This window comes from Nicotiana tabacum, chromosome 15 (genome assembly GCF_000715075.1).
Source record: "Nicotiana tabacum cultivar K326 chromosome 15, ASM71507v2, whole genome shotgun sequence".
In the NCBI taxonomy this organism is placed as follows: domain Eukaryota; kingdom Viridiplantae; phylum Streptophyta; class Magnoliopsida; order Solanales; family Solanaceae; genus Nicotiana; species Nicotiana tabacum.
This window is the reverse complement of record NC_134094.1, coordinates 126,288,562-126,311,448: the sequence shown is the minus strand read 5'-3', so window position 1 is coordinate 126,311,448 and position 22,887 is coordinate 126,288,562. Positions and strand designations below refer to the sequence as shown.

The window sequence follows — 22,887 nt, the reverse complement described above, 5'->3', positions numbered from 1 at the left end:
CAATATTTACTGATCCAACATTCGTGCTTTTATAATAATAGAAGATAGATAAATATAGATATAGATATAGATATAGATAGATAGATGTATAATAATATAAATATATAAATAGAAATAGATAGTTGTAGATATAAATATATACGTTCTCAATTGGAGAAGATATAGAAAAAAATAAGTACCATTAATAAGTGTTATAGTTTTTCTTTTAAGTTTTATAAACCAGTAAATCATTTAAAATTTGATCATAAGTTAAAATTCAACCTACAACATATGTTGTAGTAAATTACGTAAGACACTTTAATTTTTAAAAGAAAATTATTAATGTGCTTTTCTAATTCAAGTAGGATCATGTTTATAGGGTCGATGTATGTGTAATTTAAATCGAAAAAGAATTCATCATTGAGTAATATGATTACAATTACATCCTTAAATTGTACAAATATTTAAGGTCATAAAAGTCGATTAATATTTTGAGAATATTTTAGTCGTTCAACATTTAACATAAATTATTCGTGCTTTTATAATAATATAGATATAGATATAGATAGATTAAAATGACATAACCTTTTAGAAAAGGCACTTACAATTAAAATAATTTTTTTATTAATAAATATTAGATTTTTAAGAATTACTATCTTATCAAGCTCCTCGCCTTTTCATTGGCGAAGTTGAATTTGTTTTATGAAGGGTGAAGGTGAGATTTGAAACCATGATTGTAGTTTTTTCTTTCTATATTTAATCAATTGTTTTTAAATAAAATTATGCCTCCTATGTCCTAGCATTATACTGAAAATTAATTATCCCCCTAAGCGGAAAACAAAAAAAAAATAAAGAAAAAGACAATTCACTTTTTAAGATCAATAAATTGGGGCGAAAAAATAATGAGATTCTACAATGAGATTAGTGTTTAAATTCTATTAATTTATAAGGTAAAACCTTATTTTTTTCTAAAGACTTAAATATTAAAATTCTCTGTATTGATCAAATAAGAAAAGAATTCAGTAAAAGATTTTTATTTGATTTTAAATCCTAAATATTAAAATAATAATGAAAATAACAATTTCTTTTAGAATGAATCTAATTTTTATTATTGCGGAATCTGCAAAAAAGTCGATCAACATACTACGGCGTCGTTTGCTTGAAACATCGACTTTGGGAAACTGTACACTCCCTTTTGAGTCTGTCATTTCAGGACATTGAAAACCCTAGCGAAAGTTGTCGATCTCAATCAGGAGGAAGAAGAAGAAGAAGAAGCGATTTGATCGAATCATCAGATCTCACAATGGCGATGGCTGCTTTGAGACGTGAGGGAAGGCGTTTCGCCATTAATCCCTGCCCTCTCAACACTCTCCGGTCTTCTCTCGTTCCTTCCGAGTATGTTTTCGTCCAGCATCACTCTTTGATCTATTCGTATAGTTATATGAAGCTCTTAATTTATGTTAAAAAGGAAAAAATAATTAGTATCGATATGGATATAGAGGATTTGTATAATGAGCCAACTAGTTTTGCATTAAGGCGTCTGATTGAATGATTTTGGTGTTTGAAGATAAATTGTTTTGTAGTGAAATGAAATGTGTCCAAATTGAGCTGAATAGATATGATGTATTTATATAGTCGACCCCATCTTGTTTGTATAGAAGCTTAGTGGATTGACTTTGATTTGTTGAGTTTTTTCCTCTTTCATTTAAAAAAAAACATTTTTCAGATTAAGAGCTCGTAATTGTGTTAAATGCAAATTGTTTAGTTTTGTTATATAATGGGTCTGAATGGAGCGGAATGAATATATGATATTTATATAGTCAACCCCAGCTACGTTGTAATTGAGACCGATTGATAAGTATTATGCATATGTGATTTTACTTTTCGAGAATTTTTAATTTGTGTTACTGGAATGTAACGAGCCCGGAATAAATATTTTAGATGATTTATATAAAAGATAAATTATTTAGTATCTGAATGAAATGGGTCTGATTGAGAGGAATGGATTTATATAATGAATTCAAACTTGTTTGATATTGAGGAGTAGTTGATTTATATTTTTTCCTCTTTCATTTCTTCAGTTATTGGAATTATGGGATTTCAGTTGCTGTGCTTCTATGTAGTATATTGTTTTAGTTGGATCAGTTGTAATATCAGGCCTCACTAAAAAAAGCCTTTTTTTTTTTTGGCAATTTAGGCGTTGAAATTTCTTTACTAGTTTCGTTGCAAGTATTCAATATTAATGCTGAAGCGTTGTATCATAATGTGAAAAACCATGTGATCTCTTGCGTTCTTCCGGAGTCATAGGACTTCTTTATGACTTCATTCTAAAAACATTTTTTTACTAACAATCAAAAATTATTTTTATTGCTTCTCTCACTGGCATGTACAGCCATCTGAACATAAATTCGTAGCCGGGGAAGTAATTTGGTTTTGTAAATTAGCATAGAAATGCTTTGTAATCTTTGGCAGATCATCCTTGCTCTGTTCTCTTCAGCCGTTTGTATTTGCATTTTGTGGCTTAAGTAGCCGGCAACTATTTTACTTTGCAAGCTGGATAAGTAGAGGAAGTTGGTTTTTGATGGGCCCTCCGGAAGGGAAGGAATAACATATCTTTTGAGAACAAAAAAGATTCTAGAATTAAACTCAAGCTCAAATGTATATTGATAACGTCCAAACCCACTCCTCAAAGATCAAGCGGACAGGTTCGCATGCAATATAATATACCTAACTATGAGTCGGGGTCGAATCCCACAGGAAACAATATGTGGTACCAAGGAGTTTGAACTAATCCCTTAAGAGTTGTCACGCCATCCATCATAGGGAAAAGTCACCTGGTTCAACACAAATTATTTCCTTGGAAAAGAACCGCGGCATGAAGAAAAGTCAAGGAGTTTAATTAATACTACTTTAAGTAAAGAGAGTAACAAAATAAAAAAAGTATAAACTAGTGCTAACATGCTAGAAATAAACTACAAAATATCTCCAGTAAACTACAAAATATTTAATTAATACTACTACAAGTAAAGAGAGTAACAAAAAAAATAAAAAATAAAAACTAGTGCTAACATGTTAGAAATAAACTACAAAATATTACCAATAAACTACAAAAGCTAACCAATCTGTCAAGTTCACAAAATAGTCATGTTCTACATACATCCATCACATATAGATGAGCCACCCCCAACAGAAAGTTTTGCACTGTCCTCAGCGCAACTAAACAAAACAAGGTAAAATTATGAGAGGTGCTCTCTGAAATCGGTATCACTCGGAGCTGGAGGTGGAGGTAAATGTAAGCTCCAAATCCTCCTCATCTGAGTCATGTGTACCACAAAATGAACTCAGATTTTGCATCATCTTGGTAAGGAATTTGCTCTTCTTTTTCTCATGCTCCTTGAACTTTAGCAGCTGCCTCTCAATCTTTCCTTGCCTCTTGCTCATGTCCTCCAACCTGCTTTTGATTGCTTTTTGCTCATTAACTAAATCACTCAGAGATGGCGTGTTACCAGTCCCAATAGAAGTGCCCTCTCAGACGGACCAGAAGGAAGGCTAGCTACAAGTGAGCGATCGTGTGCATCGACGGCATAGATTTGACTGGAGAGATGGCGGATAGCGGGAGGTCCGAAAGGAAGCGGTCTAATGGAGTCATATGGCCTCGATGTAGCTGTGGAAGAACCATATGGCCTATTGGTAGTCTCGGTAAACTGCCCAAATGAAGGAGGTGATGCATCAATCCTCCCCTTCTTCTGCCCGCCACTTGGTGCCTTTCTGAGCAATGGATAAATTGCCTTGTTTGGGCCCTTCTCATAATCACTTGGGTCTTTTAGCACCCCAGCATCATAGCACAATTGAATAATCAATGATGAAAAGAATGGACTCTTAGACCACCGTTACATGCTTCCTCAATCTGACTCACCCTATGCTGGTCCACGTTCACTTGTAAGTCATTCATAATAGCAGCAATCATCAACGCCTTGTCAGGCGTCACCTCGGACTCATGTCTAGATGACATGATTCTGGCACCAATAATGGACAGCCAAGTCTTGGCTTCGACTGTAAATTCAGAAGACTCTACCACTTTGTGCAATCTTTCCCAAGTCGGGATTACCCCGCCATGAAGCTTTTCCACCAACCACTAGCTTCCTCTCTTCTTTGCTCTGGCTTTGTATGCCGCGTTGTCAACATTAGGAAGGCCAAAGTGTGCTTTTAGTACATCTGTGAACGCGGGCTAGCATATGGTGAGTGAGATTGAGGAAGCATGTAACAGGAGGTCTAAGAGTTTATTATTTCCATCATTGATTATTTAGTTGTGCCATGATGCTGGGGTGCTAAAAGACCCAAATGATTCTGAGAAGGGCCTAGACAAGACAATTTATCCATTGCTCAGAAAGGGACCAAGTGACGGGCGAAAGAAGAGGAGGATTGATGTATCATTTCCTTCATTTGGGCAGTTTATCGAGACTACCACTGGGCCCAATGGTTCTTCCACAACTGCAGCAGGGCCATATGACTCCATTGGACCACTTCCTTTCGAACCTCCCACTATGCGCCATCTCTCTAGTCAAATCTATGGCGTCGATACACACATTCACTGACTTGTAGCTGACCTTCCTTCTGGTCAGTCTGGGGAGGGCACTTCTATTGGGGCCGGTGACACGCCATCTCCGAGTGATTTAGTTAATGAGCAAAAAACAATCAAAAGCAGGTTGGAGGACATGAGCCAGAGGCAAGGAAAGATTGAGAGGCAGCAGCTAAAGTTAAAGGAGCATGAGAATAAGAAGAGCAATTTCCTAACCAAAATGATGCAAAAGCCGAGTTCATTCTGTGGTACATATGACTCAGATGAGGAGGATTTGGAGCTTACGTTTCCCTCCACCTCCAGCTTCCAGTAATACGGATTTCAGGGAGCACCTATCACCATTTTACCTTGTTTAGTTGCGCTGAGGATAGTGCAATACTTTCCATTGGGGTTGGTCATTTATGTGTGATGGATGTATGTGAAGCATGACTATTTTGTGAACTTGACAAATTGATTAGCTTTTCTAGTTTACTGGTGATATTTTGTAGTATATTTCTATCATGTTAGCACTAGTTTTTTTTAGTATTCTGTTACTCTCTTTACTTGTAGTATTAATTAAATATTTTGTAGTTTATTGGTGATATTTTATTTCTAGCATATTAGCACTAGTTTTTATTTTTTTTATTTGCTTAAAAGAGAAAAACTAAACAAGACTAATTCTTTAAGAAAGAGAAAAACTAAACAAGACTCATCCCTTAAGAAAAACTAAACAAGAGTAATTTCCCCGATAACAAACGCTAATTTTGATGACGTCTAAATCCACTCCTCAAAGTGTAAGCGGTCACGTTCACATGCAATATAATATACCTAACTATGAGTCAGGTCGAATCCCACAGAGAACAATATGTAGGTGATTAGGCAAGTAAGAGAATTATCGCTTATTATGCTAAACCAAACACTAATAAAGGGTTTTGAGAAAATATTATAACTAATACGAAAATGTAAACTAATCTAGAAAGCAAGTGAAATGATCAATGACTACAAGCATGGATACAATGGGAATAACACTCAAGTAACGATCCAATGTATTTCACGATTTTACAAATATGAGCAAGTTTGGTCAAAACCCGAGATTCGGACCAAAACCCGATCACCCATTCACTCCGAGCCCGGTTATGTAATTTGTTTCTAAATCAGACCTCAATTTGAGGTCTAAATCTCAATTTTGCAAAATCCGAATTCTATCAAACCAACTCTGAATTACACCAAATTTTGCAGACAAGTTCCAAATAGCAAAACGGACCTATTCCAAATCCCAAAACCAAAGTCCGAACATGATAGCCAAGAAAATGAAAATTTTGACTAAAAATAAGGCTAGAGTTGACCACGATCAACATTTTAGATAAACGACCGCGGATCTGTGTTTTGACGATTCCGGTAGGATACAAGGGGAATAACACTTAAGTAATGATCCATTGTATTTCACGATTTTACAAATATGAGCGAGTTTATGTTAATTAGCCTCGGATAATGATTCTATATTAGCTTAATCCGAAGACTAACAAGACTTCCTAATTGAATTATTCCTAAAACTATTAGGAGGATTAAGTACACCTGAATGTCGCGACAAGTAGTTCAATCCTATCCCTTGGTAGAATCTAGTAGAATCTATAAAATGAGGTTTAACGCCTCAAGTTCTTGTTAGTTAATCTTTCCCAACCCCGAGTTTGCCTTTTCCAAGTCTAAACCGAAGTAAATGAGCGAGTCCTAGGGTTAGCTAATCCCTTAAGAACTATTAAAGAACAAGAATAATTAAAGAAACAATAACTCACTCCATGATTAATAAAAAAACATTCAATACATAAGCATAACAAGAGATTTAATCCAAACTTTAATAATGAATATTCCCATAAACAAAATTCAAGTAATGGAATAAATACTACACACTTAGATGTTCAATACAAATCAAGGAATTGAAGAATTGAGTAAAAAGGGTAAGAAAATCTCATCCAAAGTCTTCAAATCTTCAATCTCCAAGTGTGGTGCAAGAAACCCTAGCTCCAAAGCTTGTATTTTTAGTCAAGAGTACCAAAGTTTTGCCAAAGATCCTTCCCAAATGAGCTGGGTCGAGTATTAAATGGTTTGGGAGCCAAAAACGTGAAATTTCAGTTCTGCCCAGTTAATAAGCTGCACGATCGCGCAAACACGCACTGCGATCACGGTGAACAACTTCTGCAAAGCATTGCTATCGCACATAAGTCTCCGCGTTCGCGGAGAGTACTTGACTAGGTTGACCAAACATTCTTCTTCACGTTCGGAAAAAGAAGAACCACGATCACGACTCACAACTTTCCAACGGCCTGCTATCGCATTTATAGCTCCGCGTTCGCGAAGGGCAATTGATCATCCTTTGACCAAACCTTCCTTCAACGCGTTCGCATACCTTCCCTTGCGTTCACGAAGGTCATTTTCCGGGATGTTCGCGATCCTATCTGTACCTTCCGCGATCGCGAAGAGCAATCACAGGCAGTAGTCAAATTTTCCATTTTAGCTCATTTTGGCTTGTTTTCTTCCATGTCATCTCTAAATCACATAATACCTGAAATATGTCAATAAATCTCAACAAATGCTTAGTTTTTCCGCAAAATCATACAAAAGTCATAATAAGTCTAAAGAAGAGATAAGTTGGTAAAATATATATATTTGTCATGCTTTGGTGCAACAGGGCTGCTTTAGATGTAAATGATAGTGGTGCCGTTGTTGACTTTCTTAGCTCATTATACAACTTTTGTGTAATGGTCCCCCACCCTTTTGGCTGTAATTTCCCCAGCATGCCCTTTTTCGCTGGTGTTTTTAACAAAACTTACACATTTATCTATTATAAAGTAGAGCAAGTTGGTTGTCATTTTTTTTTACCTTTTTTTAAAAGGGAAATCCAGCTTCTCTGTTTTAAATCAATGGCAATGATGGTTTATGTTGGTAAGCTTGTATAAAATTTCTGAACTAAGAGTTGCTGTAAAGCTGGCTGTATATTTGTCATATAAGAATTGCAAGAGACTGGATATTGGATATACTTGTTTTAGATTTAAGAATATAGTCATTTGGGCCGAAGGGAGGACGTTCAATAATTGAGGTAGGTTTTGGATACTAATTGTTATGAAGTTTTTGGAACAGAGGTTGAAATATGGCCATATAGCCGACCCCAACTTGCTTGGGGCTGAGCTGTAGTAGTTGTTGTTGTAGAAAGCGAAAGGTTCACGAGAATTGCAAGTCTTCTGTGTTGGATAGAGTGGAAAATAGAGATCTCTGTTTTATCAGTAACTGGATACTGGATGGCTTTGCAGGGGGGAGTATATTGCAAACGCCTTTTTGTTTCAAGATGATAGAGATGATTTATATATGCAGCTATAATAGGATTATGTTCTTCACCTTAACTAACTATCATTTTACTTTATTAAAAATTGTCATTCATTCTCCCCAGCGGAAAAAACAATTCTATATGACCCCTGATTTATATGCAGGGAACCAGTCTCATCAGGAGTTCGGTATATTTCAACACAAGTTGGTAAGATTCAACTGTAAATCTGTTATATACTCTGTTTCCGTTTATCACATTTATGTTCTCTTAACCTTCTTTACTGATGTTTTCTTCTACATTATGTTTTACGCTGAAAATGCCCTTGTGCAGTCAGAAATCGAATGAAGAGTGTCAAAAATATCCAGAAGATTACAAAGGCTATGAAGATGGTTGCTGCTTCAAAGCTTAGAGCTATTCAGACTAGAGCTGAAAATTCACGCGGACTATGGCAGCCATTTACTGCACTTCTTGGCGACACTCCCAGTACGTTGTAATTAGATTTTTGGCATCTAGCTAGATTCCTGGAGTAGTTAAAAAAGAAAGAGGGAAAAGGGTAGGGATGAATCACTTTATGGAGTCTCATACTTCCTAGAACTCAAGGAGTGTGGTACGAGCCTATAGAACAAGTCTTGTTCAAGTGTGGTCGTAGAGTCTCCATGCATCCTATGATCTGCTGCTCCTGCTCCTTTTAAGCTTAATTCAGCTTACTGCTAAATTTGGTACCTTTAATTGTATAGTGAGTGATTGGTCTACATATACATAGTATTCGTTCTTTTGATTTTGTTGTGGTTTCTGGATCCAAGGAACATTGATACAGAGGTGAAACTAGCCCTAGTTATATGCATTTTCACTTGGAGCCGGAGAGTGTATAGAGGATGAAGTTATTTTAAAGTTTCGGGTGATTGTTTATTTCCAAAATAATACTGGCTAGGATACCCCTCGAATCATGAAATAAGAACTGGAAGCTAAGTACAAATGGAGAAAAATAAAGTTGGCCCGAACACCATTGTTTTTTGGCTTTCCACGCTCTCAAAGAAGTTGTGTTACACTCACTGTGCCACCACAACAATTTGTGTCTAATAGGAACATTTATAGTTTAGATCAAGTGTTCAATAGGAAATAGTCTCGGTTGAGGTGTCAAAATGAAAATTAGAGCTCATTTTGATGGGCCGTCTATGTATTTGGCCATATGTTTTATTTTGATGCATGGTAATTTTGCATACATCTTCTGGACGGGTTTGACTGGCTCCCAAATCATTTTGTGGATGAGGATTCTCAAAAATGGATATAGCTATTTGAATTGTACTCTTTACCATTGTTAAAGGTGATCTTGTCAACTTAGTTAAACTTTTCTTTGTTTTTTGGGTCAGATGTTAGCTTTTAGAGAATTTGATATTAATTTTTTGTGTTGCATTCTATAATTATTCAGAATGCTAGGTAGCTGTTCTAATATTTGTTGCTTCAGGTGTTGATGTGAAGAAGAATGTTATCATAACCATCTCTTCAGACAAAGGTCTTTGTGGTGGAATTAATTCTACATCCGTCAAGATTAGCAGGGCTTTTCATAAGCTAAATTCTGGTAAACGCAAAATTGTTAGTGTGGAAATATCTTTCGCCTGTGGAACTTGATATAATTGTTGTTAATATGTAATTGCTAGGTCCTGAAAAGGAAAATAAATATGTTGTCTTGGGGGAAAAGGCAAAGGCTCAGTTGGTGCGAGATTCAAAGAAGGACATTGAGCTGATCATGACCGAGTTGCAGAAAAATCCTCTTAACTACACACAGGTTATGATATCCTACATCTTGCATATGCACAAGTAATCTGCTGTATGCTTGCTTTGCATTTCTCTTTTGTTGCGAACTATGTTTGAAGTTGGTGGCCACCTTTATGCAATCTCGTTGGTTTTGGTTGAGTAGTATGAAATCTTTTGACATCATGATGTTTTTAATCTGAACAGCACATATTTTGTATTTCCTTTTCTTTTCCTACCTTTCTGTCATGTTGTACATCAAACAAAGATGATAGAGGTGCGACAGATGAAAGCTCTATTTTCACTCCCCTTTCTTTTCCGTGTGAATTGGTGAATCTAAATTGCAATATTGGCTGATAATAAGTTCTTGTCTAGTTACTGTGTAGCATTTGAACACTTCAATTGAATTGTTGCAACTTCAAAAATTCCGATGAATAGGATGAACATTTAATAACAATACCATTTGATCTCATTGAAATGATACTTATGTAATTATGGAATATCTGCACTGTTAGTTATATTGATTTTCTACTCTTTCCTTCCTACCGATTTAGACAATGTAGTCTTGCAGGTTTCTGTCATTGCAGATGACATCTTGAAGAATGTGGAATTTGATGCACTGAGGATCATTTATAATAAGTTCCAGTCAGTAGTCGCATTTTTGCCAACGATGTCTACTGTACTTTCCCCAGAGGTTGATAAGATGATTTGATCTGTTGTTCTGTCAGCTTCCTTTTGTTGTGAGTTCTGTTTCTTGGAATAAGTCTCTTTTGGTGCAATGTAGGTTGTGGAGAGAGAGTCTGAATCCGGTGGAAAGCTTGGGGAACTCGATTCTTATGAAGTTGAAGGCGCCGAGACGAAGTCTGAAGTTCTTCAGAATCTATCCGAGTTCCAATTTTCATGTGTAAGTTTTTCCTTTGCAGTGTTGAATGGACTTTTCAACTTCTTAGTTGATCTTCACAACTTTGCATAGCGTTAGTACTGATTTGGTAGTGTGGGAGATATAAGTCTCTATCTTTATTTGTGATGGACGTACTGAGTTTATTGAAGTTTGAAGATAAAGATTATCATGACTTCTATTCCAATCTGGATTGAATGGATAAACTGTTTTTTCCAGGTTTTGTTCAATGCATTGCTGGAGAATGCTACTAGTGAGCAAGGAGCAAGAATGTCTGCCATGGATAGTTCCAGCAGAAATGCTGGTGATATGCTTGATCGTCTCACTCTCACTTACAACAGGTTTTTCCGCTTTCCCTCTTTCTTACTTTTACTCACACTTGCAGCATCGGATCGAGACCACTGAAACATAAATTCTCAGGAAACACTTTTTCCCCCCCTCACAAACTGGTTCCTCCATGGAACACCTTCAGTAGCTTCTTATAGAGAACACTTTCCAAGGCACTCATCAACTTAGTGGCACCAAACTCATTATTACCATCTTAACATTAGTTACGACTAATACTGGTGTTTCTTAACCTGCTGGGTTATACATCATTAACAGAAATCATGAAACAATTGACATATAATTTACAACTAATATTTACTTATATCTCAGTCCACGTATAGTTTTAATTTCTTTTATCGTCTGTCAGTTTAATGGTCTCTGATTAATATATTTTTCCTTGAAAAATCAGAACCCGTCAAGCATCAATCACTACAGAACTAATAGAGATCATATCAGGAGCATCAGCACTGGAGGGTTAATTGGACGGCCTCTTGTTTTGTCTGATGGCGACGAAATAAAAAGTACAAAATGTTTAAGCTTCTTTTGCACCTTGTGGTGACAGCTTTTTACTGTTTGTTTTGTTAATAATATCCTGGTTAACTTGATTTCTGGGGAATCATTGGAAGAGCCTTTTTTTTTTTTTAATGTTTCCTTCTGTTTTTGATATCAGGCATTGACACTGTTGGTCCATATTGCCGGCGAAGTTATTTCGACAAGCTAGACAAACAGAAATAGTGTTATTTTTGTTCTGATGCAAATTCTGAATTTCTTTTCTTGTGATGCAAGTCGGTATTTGAACTAACTAATCTCTCTGACCCTTTTTATTTGTCACTTTAGCTGAAAAAATTTGGTTCAAAAGTATTTGTCACTTTACAAAACTAAGAAGACTTAATTTTTCCTTATTCCATCCTTACTACTCTACGTATATGGCCATTAATTACTCATTAAAGGAAGAGAAAAGGGTAGCTTAGTTAGATATATCATATAACTAACTAATGCTATTAAATGATTTTTTGAATGAGCGTTAAAATTATAACCTACAAATAAAAGAGGACCGGATGAAGTATAAATTAAGCCGAATAATATTTTGCTATTCGTGGTATTCGAGATGTGAAGATTACTCGATGCATTCTTTAGGTGAATACAATGTAAAAATCGGTATTCCCCTAATTTTAGATTAAGAATAACAATAGTAACGACCCAATAAAATTTCACTAGTGGGGCTTGGGAGGGTAGTGTGTACGCAGACCTTACCCCTACCCCGAGGAAATAGAGAGGCTGTTTCCGAAAGACCCCCGGCTCAAGAAAACAAGAAGAAACAATATATCAGTGCGATCAACAGAAATCAAAGGAATAATAACAACATAGAAGACAGAAAATAGATGAAAATAATGGCAATAACCAGTAAATAGACCCGACACTATAAAACGAAAGAGTAGTGAGAACACAACATTAACAACTAGCAGTCTAAGATAAAACTCCTATCAGACTAGCCTCACATAGTTACGACCCTACCCTACAACCTTAATACTCGATCTCTACAACTTCCTATCAAGGGCCATGTCCTCAGAAATCTGAAGCCGCGCCATGTCTTGCCTGATCACCTCTCCCCAATACTTCTTAGGCCGTCCCCTACCTCTTCTCGTGCCTTTCAAAGCCAGCCAGCCGCTCACACCTACTCACCGGTGCATCTGGGCTTCTCCTCTATACATGCCTGAACCATCTGAGCCTCGCTTCCCGCATCTTGTCATCAATGGGAGCCACACCCACCTTCTCTCGAATATCATTATTCCTAATCTTATCCATCCTCGTGTTCTCGCACATCCACCTCAACATCCTCATTTTTGCTACTTTCATTTTCTGGATATGTGAGATCTTAATTGGCCAACACTCAGCCCCATACACCATGGTCGGTCTAACCACCGCTCTATAAAACTTACCTTTGAGCGCACTTTCTTGTCACACAGGATACTAGATGCTAACCTCCACTTCATCCACCCCACCCCAATACGGTGTGTGACATCCTCGTCGATCTTTTCATCCACCCAAGGTACTTGAAACTGCCTCTAGTGGGGATGACCTGTGATTCAAGCTTCACGTCCATGCCCGCTTCCCTCGGCTCAGTGCTTAACTTGCACTCTAAATATTCCGTCTTGGTCCTGCTCAGCTTGAATCCCTTAGACTCAAGGGCATGTTTCCAAACCTCCATCCTTTTGTTAACACTGCCTCGCGTCTCATCAATCAGAACTATGTTATCAGCGAATAACATATACTATGGCACCTCCCCTTGAATATGGTGTGTTAGTGCGTCCATCACCAGGGAAAATAAGAATGGACTGAGCGCAGATCCTTGGTGTAACCCTATAACAACCGGAAAATGGTCCGAGTTGCCTCCTATAATCCTAACCCAAGTCTTAGCTCCATCATACATGTCCTTAATCGCCCTAATGTAAGCAACCGACATACCTTTTGCCTCCAAGCATCTCCGAGAACCTCTCTAGGAACCTTGTCATACGCTTTCTCCAGGTCAATAAACACCATGTGTAGATCCTTCTTCCTATCCCTGTACTGCTCCACCAGCCTCCTAATAAGGTGGATAGTTTCTGTAGTAGAACGACCCGACATGAACCTGAACTGGTTGTCGGATATAGACACCGTCCTCCTTACCCTCACTTCTACCACCCTCTCCCAAACTTTCATGATATGGCTCGGTAGTTTGATACCCCTATTATTGTTACAACTCTGGATATCACCTTTGTTCTTATACAACGGAACTACCGTACTCCACATCCAATCATCCGGCATCCTCTTCGTCCTAAAAAAAATATTAAACAACCCAGTCAGCCACTCCAAGCCTGCTCTTCCCACACACCTCCAAAATTCTACCAGAATTTCGTCTGGCTAGGTCGCTATGCCCCTACTCATCTTACGCATAGCTCCCATGACCTCCTCAACCTTGGTGCGCCTACAGTACCTAAAGTCACAATGACTCTTGGAATTCTACAACTCACCTAGCTCAATATCCCAATCCCCTTCTTCATTCAGAAGTTTATGAAAGTAAGTCTGTTATCTCCTCTTAATCTGTGCCTCACCCATCAATACTATACCGTCCTCGTCCTAGATGCACCTCACTTGGTCCAAATCCCGAGCCTTCCTCTCTCTCGCCTTGGCCAACTGAAATAACTTCTTCTCCCCGCCTTTGTCCCCCAGTTCCTCATAGAGACGACCAAAAGCCGTAGTCTTAGCCTCCGTGACCGCCAACTTAGCCTCCTTCCTAGCTACCTTATATCTCTCTCTGCTCGCTCTCCTCTCCTCCTCACCTGTGCTCTCTACTAACTCCAGGTATGCTGCCATCTTCACTTCCACTTTACCTTAGACCAATTCATTCCACCACTAGTCACCTTTGTGCCCGCCATAGTATCCCGTCGAGATCCCTAACACCTCTCTCGCAGCCTCCCTTATACAGTCTACCGTCGTCGCCGTCATAACGCTCGCGTCCCCGCTACTACTCCAGGCTCCCAAAGCCGCTAACCTCCCCTCCAACGCTTTATCCTTAGTCAAGGCTCCCCACCTAATCCTCGATCGTCCTCATACCAACCTTTTCTTCCTCTTTAACATAATACAATAGTCCATCATTAAGAGCCTATGCTACGTCGCGAGGATCTCACCCGGGATGACCTTGAAATCTTTGCACAACCCTCTGTTACATCTCCTGAGGAGAAGATAGTCAATCTGAGTCTTCACCATTGCACTTTGGAAAGTAACCAAGCGCTCCTCCCTCTTCGAAAAAATAGAGTTCGCAATCACCAACTCAAAAGCCTTAGCGAAATACAACAACGAAGTACCTCCTCCATTCCTATCCCCAAAGCCGAAGCCGCCATGCACCTCGCCATAGCCACTGCAGTCGACCAAATATGTCCATTGAAATCCCCTTCTATAAATAACATCTCAGCAGGCGGATCATTTGATGTCGCCCAAACTCACACCACTAATTTAGGTTGCGAGGCGGTCGATGCAAAATAAAAGACCAACGCAAGTCGGGGTCGATTTCATAGGGAGTTAGAATTGGGATTAGGTATATATTTAGTGTAATTGTATAATATGCCTAAGATTACACTTCTACATTCTTGTTTGTTATTTCTACCTACTTTAACCTATTGATTGCAATTATAAAACTAGCAGACAATATTTTTGGTTTTGGTTGTTTTCCAAATGATAAAAGATCTAGGGTCGTGACTTCCACCTAGGTGGTTATCTAATGGGTTGTAATCTCTAGGGCAAGTTTGATTGGTCGGGGTTGTAATATAGCAATCACACGCAATTATCCACTCTATACCCCTCGGTAGTTTGAGTGATTTTTGCCCACTTTAGCTTTCTCAAGTCTAAATGGGTATCAACCCTTTAATTGGGGCTATCAATTACCCTTTAATTGGGGCTATCAAAACAAATGATAACTGCTCAAGTCGGGTCTTACTATCTCTAGATTCAACTCTTTAATTGGGGCTATCAATTTCTTGAGTTAACCCCAATTTCTTGTTAGCCAAGTTTTCCTAGACTTAGTTTCTCTTTCTCAAGTAGAGACTAAGTCAATTAGGCATGAATCAATGTTTGCAACCATTAATCCTTGAATTCAAGCAAGAACTAGGCTAAATATCACTAACCCAATCACAAACAAGTCCTAACTCAAACTCCCATTAAGTACCCACACTAGGGTTGGGCCACAACCCTAGCTAGAAATTTAGCTACTCATAAAAAATTAAGAAATACAAGAAGAAATTAAGATAAAATACATAATAATTAATTAGGGAAAGAAAATCTAATGTTTAAATGTTAAGCTAATACAAAGTTGCCCAATACAGTAAATAAAAACGCTCTCAGTGTTCAGGTGCAACCAACTTCACTTAAAAATGACAAAAGTTCTATTTATACTAAGTTGAAAATATCTGACAAAAATGCCCCTGCGAAGGTTGTGCGGCCGCATAATTTTGTGTGCGTTCCGCAAAAATGATCTTCTATGGCCGCACAATTGTAGTGCGGTCCGTATTCTTAGATATTGGGCTTGGCACTTCGGAATTTCTGTGGACCGCATAAAAATGAGTGCGGCCGCGCTTCTGATTGTGCGGCCGCACAAAAATAGTGCGGTCCGCATTCCAACTTGACTATGAAGTCCCATCTCTCTGATCTTTGTCTGCTGTGGACCGCATAATATTAAGTGCGGCCGCACTTGACATTCTGCAGCCGCACAATTATGGTGCGGTCCGCACTCCTTCCGCTTTCCCAAAACCAGCTCTCTGAATCTCTTCTTCTGCGGCCGCACAATATTTGTGCGGTCTGCATACTCTGAAGAAGAACTGACATGGCTCTTCCTTTGTTTTGCAGCCGCACACAGTATTGTGCTGTCCGCACTGTGGGCCTTTTGCCTTGTTTTGGTCCTTGTCTACTTTTGACTCCTTTATGAGTTGATTTTGACTCTTTTGGCTCGTTTCTCAATGTTCCTGTACAAAAGCACATTTCATTAGTTTTCGGGAATACCTTTAAGCATTTTTGAGCTAAAACTCAAGTAAAAGAGAGCAAATAAGCGGTCAAAATCCATACTTATCAACTCCCCCAAACTTAAGCTCTTGCTTGTCCTCAAGCAATTAAGGCAATTTCCACCTCCACTAGAAAAAAGGATATTTCAATTGGCCTAAGGTGAATCAATCACACATCAATTGCGACCAACAATTAGCCTTAACACATATGAATTACCAAAAACGCAATGATTTGACTTTTTGAGTACCATAGTTCTAATGCAACACTAGAGCATCAAGAGTTGACTCTATTCATCAAGGACGCTTGCTCTTTCACGTAGGTAATTTTGGATCCCAAACTCCTCCTCCTCCTCTACTCTCCATTAGCAAATGTCACTTTAGAATGTAACACTCGAATCAAGGATTGCGAAAAGTGTGATCATCTCTCTCAAAAGAATGTCACAAATCCGGCTGTAAGTACCATAAGCTTGCCCCTCATGTAAATCATCACTAATGTAAGCTCACTCAACCTGAAATCATGTAGGGCTTTTGCGGGATGTAATGAAAGCTTTTGGACCAAGGTGGGACTTGTTGGAATAGAATGGTTTTATCTTTCCTCAAGCACTCCATTTTCTCTTTTCGGCTCATACTTTTTCGACTCTTTGAGTCATTTTCTTTTTCCTCGGGGGAACTAGAGAGACGTAACGTCACTCTTTCTTGATCATGACGTTCATTTTTCTCCTTTTCTATTTACTTCATGCCTATCATCATTGTTTTCTTTGAATCCCTTCAACTTTCTACCGTATTCACTTTCTTTTTGGCATTTTTCTTTTTGTTCTTTTTTTCTTTTCCTTGCCTTCCCTTTTCTTCATTTCTTGCTTTTCTTTGTACCTTTTATCACTTCTAAACTCCTCATCTCTCCCCCAAACTTATGTTTTTGCCAATTGTTTCTCAAGAATGCTAAGGAAAGATCGGGTGCCAAGAGAGTGTCATTACAAAACGGATAAAGGCTTGTAACGTAGTTATTGAACGAAAAAGGGCTTCGGCTCAAAGGGGTTGACTAGGGATATCACATTGGTAAGCTATGGAAGATTTCAAATTTCAAATTGGATCAAGGAGAGCCTACAATCATTTCTCAAGCTAAGTGACACTTAGAATTTCGCCTAGAAAAATATTCAGGGAAAGTTCTAGACTATTAGCACGGGTACTTGGACTTGCAATTCAATACCTCACTTCTCACGCTGCTGGATTGCTAAAGAGAATGGAGTCAAGGGCCCACAATAACCCTAGTTGAGATTGAGAATCACAAATGGCTCGACTGAACCACTCGATGACTGATTAAGTCAACACAAGAGTCAAAAGATCACAACTAGAGCTAATTTCTGCCAATAACTTGTTTTTAACCATAAGGTCGTGGGCAAATGTATTGGTACCAAGTGAAGCATGTTAGAGACCCTTTTATTCATTACTACTATTTTTTTAACATAAAAGAAACAGACTCAATCCCTTAAGAAGGTTATCATGCTATCTATCATTGGGAAGAGCCACCCGGTTTACACAAAATCTACCTTTGGAAAGAACCGTGGCATTAAGAAAACCAAAGGTTTATTGTTCACTCAAACATAAAAAAGAAGATAATAAATCAAAAAGAAATTACTAAAATAAATAAGAAGTTATACTAATAAGAAAGACAAACTAAAGAAGCTAAACTACAGAAAGTAAGGCAAACGAATATACAAACCGAGGGGAAAATGAATATAAACATCAAGGGAAAGGGAAGAATATATACATAACCAAAGAGAAAATAAAGATAAAAGAAAAATAGTATAAGAGTTATTACAGACCAAATGTCAATGTCAAATCAATCAAAATAGACCACCCGCCGAATAAAAATGAGCATTGTCCCCAATGCTTAAGAAAAATAAGAATAAGAAGGGATAGATAGTTAAGAGAACTCCCTATGTGGTCTCAGTTTGCATGGCATTCTCAACACCCTCGGTCTCCTTTAGTTGTATCTCATCATCACCTGGCTGAGGGACAACAGGGTTACTGAGCATCTGTATCATCTCCTCAATGGTGTGAGCAGTCGCAACCGGCTCCTCAGACTGGCCGACTGCTGCCTCTGGTGCCTCGGATACTGCTGGTGCTGCCTCCATGAGTAAATCCAGTGGTAGATCTCTGGCAGATGCAAGCTTGGTAACTGCTGTTGTCAACTTATCCACCGACTTCTTCGAAGCTTGAGACTTCCACATTTTCTTTGCCTGCTTGCCCAACTCCTCAATGACATCCCCATGTGCCACCAGAGTTTCCATAATGGTCTTCTGGTTGTCCAGAATCTTCTTCAATATTTCCTCCACTGACGGAGGTACCTGTGGTGCAGCCTGGGCAGAAGACTGTGCTGCAACAACACTAGATATGTCAGACAGCTTTGAAGTAGCTGCACATAAATCGAAGCCACCAGGACTGCACGGGGAAGTGGGAGGTTGTTCTCATTTAGGCACGGATCAATGCGGCTGCACACAAATGTTTGCCACCCTTTTGCTTCAAAATTTAGGGTGGCCCGAACTATGGGAACCCCTGCTGTAAGCCACAGAGGTGTTGATCCTCGAATAGCCAAAATCTCGGCTAGCCACAAGTGACCTGCATCACCCATAGCTAGCTTCTCCAAGTATTGGACTGCTTCCACTTCTTCAAATCCCACATAAAAGTTCAAAGCACAGGAGTCGAATCAGATTTTCAGATTTCTCACTTTTGTCACCTTGGTACCCTTCTTAATATGAGCCACATTGGCATAAAATTCTTTAACCAAGTGCTCATTTGCATCGAGGATGCTTTGGGTAAACCATTTCCATCATTTTCTCTCCTGGAACTGTCTGAGGACATTTGGGTTGTGCTTGTCCAAATCCTTCATCAAGAATTGTCGCTCAAAAGTGAATGATCTCTGGGGCCACCACTCTCTAAATCTGTTGAAAGCAGTCAGGCTGACAAATCTGTCTTCCCACATCTCTCTTTTCTTCGACCTCTCTAAACCCCCATTGTAGCATCACCCCCTCTACCATCATCATCATCATCATCATCAGTATTGATTGGTGCAGCCGGGGCATGTGAGGAAGAGGGCTCAGAATCATGGCTACCCTCTTCCGAACCTTTAGAAGAACTAGCAACGGAAGATGATTCATCAACCAAGTGGAATCTACCCGGGACTTGTTGAGATTGGGTGTTAGGTGGGGCTTGGTCAGAGTTTCCCTCAGAAACTTCCCTAGACGGGAGATACTCACTGGTGTCTGATGATTCAGGGACTCTGTTGGCCGTAGCCTTCTTGCTTATCACTCTCTGGATGGCTAGTGGTAGGTTACTCTTGCTTCGTCCTCGGCCTCGGGAGGGTTCTGCCCTCCCTTTTGATGAATCTCCTCTACCACGTGATCTAACCATTGTCTGCAAATTATAACAATAAGAATCAGTTAGAGTTCAGGTTCATAGGACTCAAATACATGCATGACAGTTGCAGGCCAGTTGTGGATAAACAGTCTCAGGAGAGCCAGTGCGGACCGCACAAAAGTGTGTACGGCCGCAAACTGCCAAGTGCGGACCGCACAAAAGTGAGTGCGACCACATAACCAAAAGTGCGGACCGCACAATTTTGAGTGTGGCCGCACAACCCTAGGTTTAGACTACTGGGTCTCTGATCATTTAACAGTGCGGACCGCATAATTTTGACTGCGGACCACACAATTCACTGCGGACCGCATATTTTTGAGTGTGGTCCGCACAATTCAAGCATACAGATGCCCTAACTTAGAGACTGCGGACCGTACGAAAGTATGTGCAGCCACACAATTTGGATTAACACGACACTGCTTTATGATTCATATAAGTTTTGCAAGAATTAGACATGGCCCTAACAATTAAGCATGATTAGCTATTTACCCAGGCCCCAATTAACAATTATGAATCTATCCACATTATTTTGAGCAAAGATGACTAACTATTAACATTTTTAGGCATGAAATTTACCCTAGAAAAACGAACAAAACTATGAAAAGATGAAAAATCTAAAGATATAATGAACATACAGTGATGGAGGATGCATGTGAGAATCTAAGAGATGAAATGCTTGAAGTTTGAGAATTAGTGGAGGATGCACTGTGTTTGCTTAGGGCTTAAAGATTCAGAGAATGTAAAGTTTAAAATGTTGAGAAAAGCCCTATTTATACTTTGACCCATCGGGCCCAGACCTACCTGAGTGAGGCCGCATAATTTTGAGTGCAGTCCGCACTCATTACCTGTTCCTTCGAAGACGTTCTACGGACCACACAAAAGTGAGTGCGGCCGTAGAATTTGTGCGGACCGCATAATCTTGTGTGCGGCCGTACTTTGTTAAGGATATTTGATAGGCCAAACTTCAGAGAGCATGTAATTTTGATCTTCCAGTTGTGCGACCGCACATAGAATTGTACGGCCGCCGAGTGATTGTGCGGTCCGCATAATTTTGGTGCGGTCTGCACTTTTGTGACACTTAGCCAATTGTTTCTTGCACAGTCCCTTCAATTCACACCCATTCCTGCATACACTTCAAAACTAGTTAGCACAAAACAAAGCTATCTAACAAAGAAGAAAAACAAGAAAAAGAAAAAGATACATGGGTTGCCTCCCAAGAAGCGCTTGATTTAACGTCGCGGCATGATGAAGATTACCAATCATTTGAAATGAAGAACCGCCACAATGTGGCCATCATCAACCTTGCCAAGATAATGTTTAACCCAGTGCCCATTGACTCTAAACACCTCATCATTCTTATTTTTCAAATCTAGAGCACCAAAGGGGGTTACATTCACCACTTCAAAGGGGACACTCCATTTTGACTTCAACTTGCCCGGAAACATCCGTAACCGGAATTGAACAATAGCACAAGATCACCCTCTTTAAATTCCTTGTTGTGGATGTACTTGTCATGGAGGTACTTCATCTTCTCCTTGTAAAGAGACGAGCTTGTGTAGGCATGATACCGGAATTCATCAAGCTCATTTAATTGTGACATCCTTAGATTTGCCGCGACATCCCATTCAAGGTTCAACTTCTTCAAAGCCCATATGGCCTTATGCTCAAGTTCTACCGGAAGATGGCATGCCTTCCCGAACACTAACCAGTATGGAGACATCCCGATCAGTGTTTTGTAGGCCGTTCTATAAGCCTAAAGAGCTTCATCAAGTTTTCTTGACCAATCCGTCCGATTGGCATTGACTGTCATTGATAAAATACTCTTTATCTCCCAGTTGGAGACTTCAACTTGTCTGCTTGCTTGAGGATGGTAGGGGGTCGATACTTTGTGAGTAACACCATACTTTGTAAGTAAGGTGTCAAAAGCTTTGTTGCAAAAGTGCGATCCCCCATCACTAATAGTGGCCCTTGGAGTACCAAACCTTGTGAAGATATTCTTTTTCATGAATGCCACCACACTCCTTGCTTCATTGTTGAGCAAAGCAATGGCCTCAACCCATTTAGATACATAATCCACCGCAACTAGAATGTATGTGTTCCCACAAGAGCTAACAAATGCACCCATAAAATCAATACCCCCCACATCGAAAATATCTATCTCCAAAATAGTGGTGAGAGGCATCTCATTTTTCTTAGAAATCCCACCGGCCCTTTGACATTCATCACAACACTTTTTGAGATCACTAGCATCCTTGTAGGCCAATAGAATCCACAACTCAACACTTTTGTTGCCGTTCTAGCTCCACCATGGTGACCACTATATGGCTAAGAGTGGCAAGCCTCAAGAATTTCCATTTGTTCTACCTCCGGCATAGATCGTCGGATCACACCATTGGTACATATTCGGAAAAGATACGGCTCATCCTAATAATAGTCAAGGAAATCCCGTTTGAGCTTCTTCCTTTGGTTTGAAGAGAATTCATTCGGTACAATGCCACTCACAAGATAATTAGCAAAGTCGGCGAACCATGGCATCCTAGTCATAGAAATGGCTAGGAGTTGCTCGTCGGGAAATGAATCAATTATCTCAAGGCCATCATGTGGCCTCCCCTCCTCCTCCAAACAAGACAAGTGGTTCGCCACTTGGTTTTCATTACCTTTGCGGTCTTGAATTTCTAGATCAAACTTTTGCAAAAGAAGCACCCACTGCATTAGTCTTGCTTTAGAATCTTTCTTGCTCATCAAATATCAAAGCGCCGCATGGTCAGTGTGAACAATCACCTTTGTACCCATCAAGTACGGGCGGAACTTCTCCATAGCAAAGACAATAGCAAGGAGCTCTTTTTCGGTCACTGTGTAGTTGACTTGGGCATCATTCATGGTCTTGCTTGCATAATAGACCAGATGGAAGATTTTGTTGATACGCTGCCCCAAAACTGCTCCGACCGCTACATCACTAGCGTCACACATGAGCTCAAATGGCAAGCTCCAATCCAGTGCGGTGATAATAGGAGTAGTAGTCAACTTGAACTTAAGCAACTCGAATTCTTTCATGCAATATTCATTGAAATGGAACTTGGATTCCTTCTCCAAAAGTTTACACAAA

The 22,887-nt window shown here is 39.3% G+C and overlaps 1 protein-coding gene across 2 annotated transcripts; it reads left to right on the top strand.

The window, feature by feature from the left end:
• Window positions 1-1,124: 1,124 nt before the first annotated feature.
• LOC107762073 (ATP synthase subunit gamma, mitochondrial) lies at window positions 1,125-11,635 on the top strand. Of its 2 annotated transcripts, XM_016580394.2 has the most exons (10): window positions 1,126-1,374; window positions 8,020-8,063; window positions 8,187-8,339; window positions 9,322-9,435; window positions 9,515-9,642; window positions 10,180-10,302; window positions 10,393-10,512; window positions 10,726-10,847; window positions 11,243-11,354; window positions 11,504-11,635. In XM_016580394.2, the coding sequence occupies exons 1-9, from the start codon at window positions 1,283-1,285 to the stop codon at window positions 11,310-11,312; spliced, it is 966 nt and encodes a 321-aa protein (XP_016435880.1). In that variant the 5' UTR covers window positions 1,126-1,282; the 3' UTR covers window positions 11,313-11,354; window positions 11,504-11,635. The 2 variants fall into 2 exon arrangements, with proteins under 2 accessions (XP_016435881.1, XP_016435880.1); XM_016580395.2 differs by having other exon boundaries at window positions 1,125-1,374; window positions 11,243-11,635.
• Window positions 11,636-22,887: the final 11,252 nt, after the last annotated feature.

Coding starts and splice junctions, on each gene's coding strand:
- LOC107762073 (XM_016580395.2), top strand. CDS start 1,283: ATGGCGATGGCTGCTTTGAGACGTGAGGGAAGGCGTTTCGCCATTAAT. Junction 8,340..9,321: donor ACTTCTTGGCGACACTCCCA/GTACGTTGTAAT, acceptor TTGTTGCTTCAG/GTGTTGATGTGAAGAAGAAT. Junction 9,436..9,514: donor TTTTCATAAGCTAAATTCTG/GTAAACGCAAAA, acceptor TGTAATTGCTAG/GTCCTGAAAAGGAAAATAAA.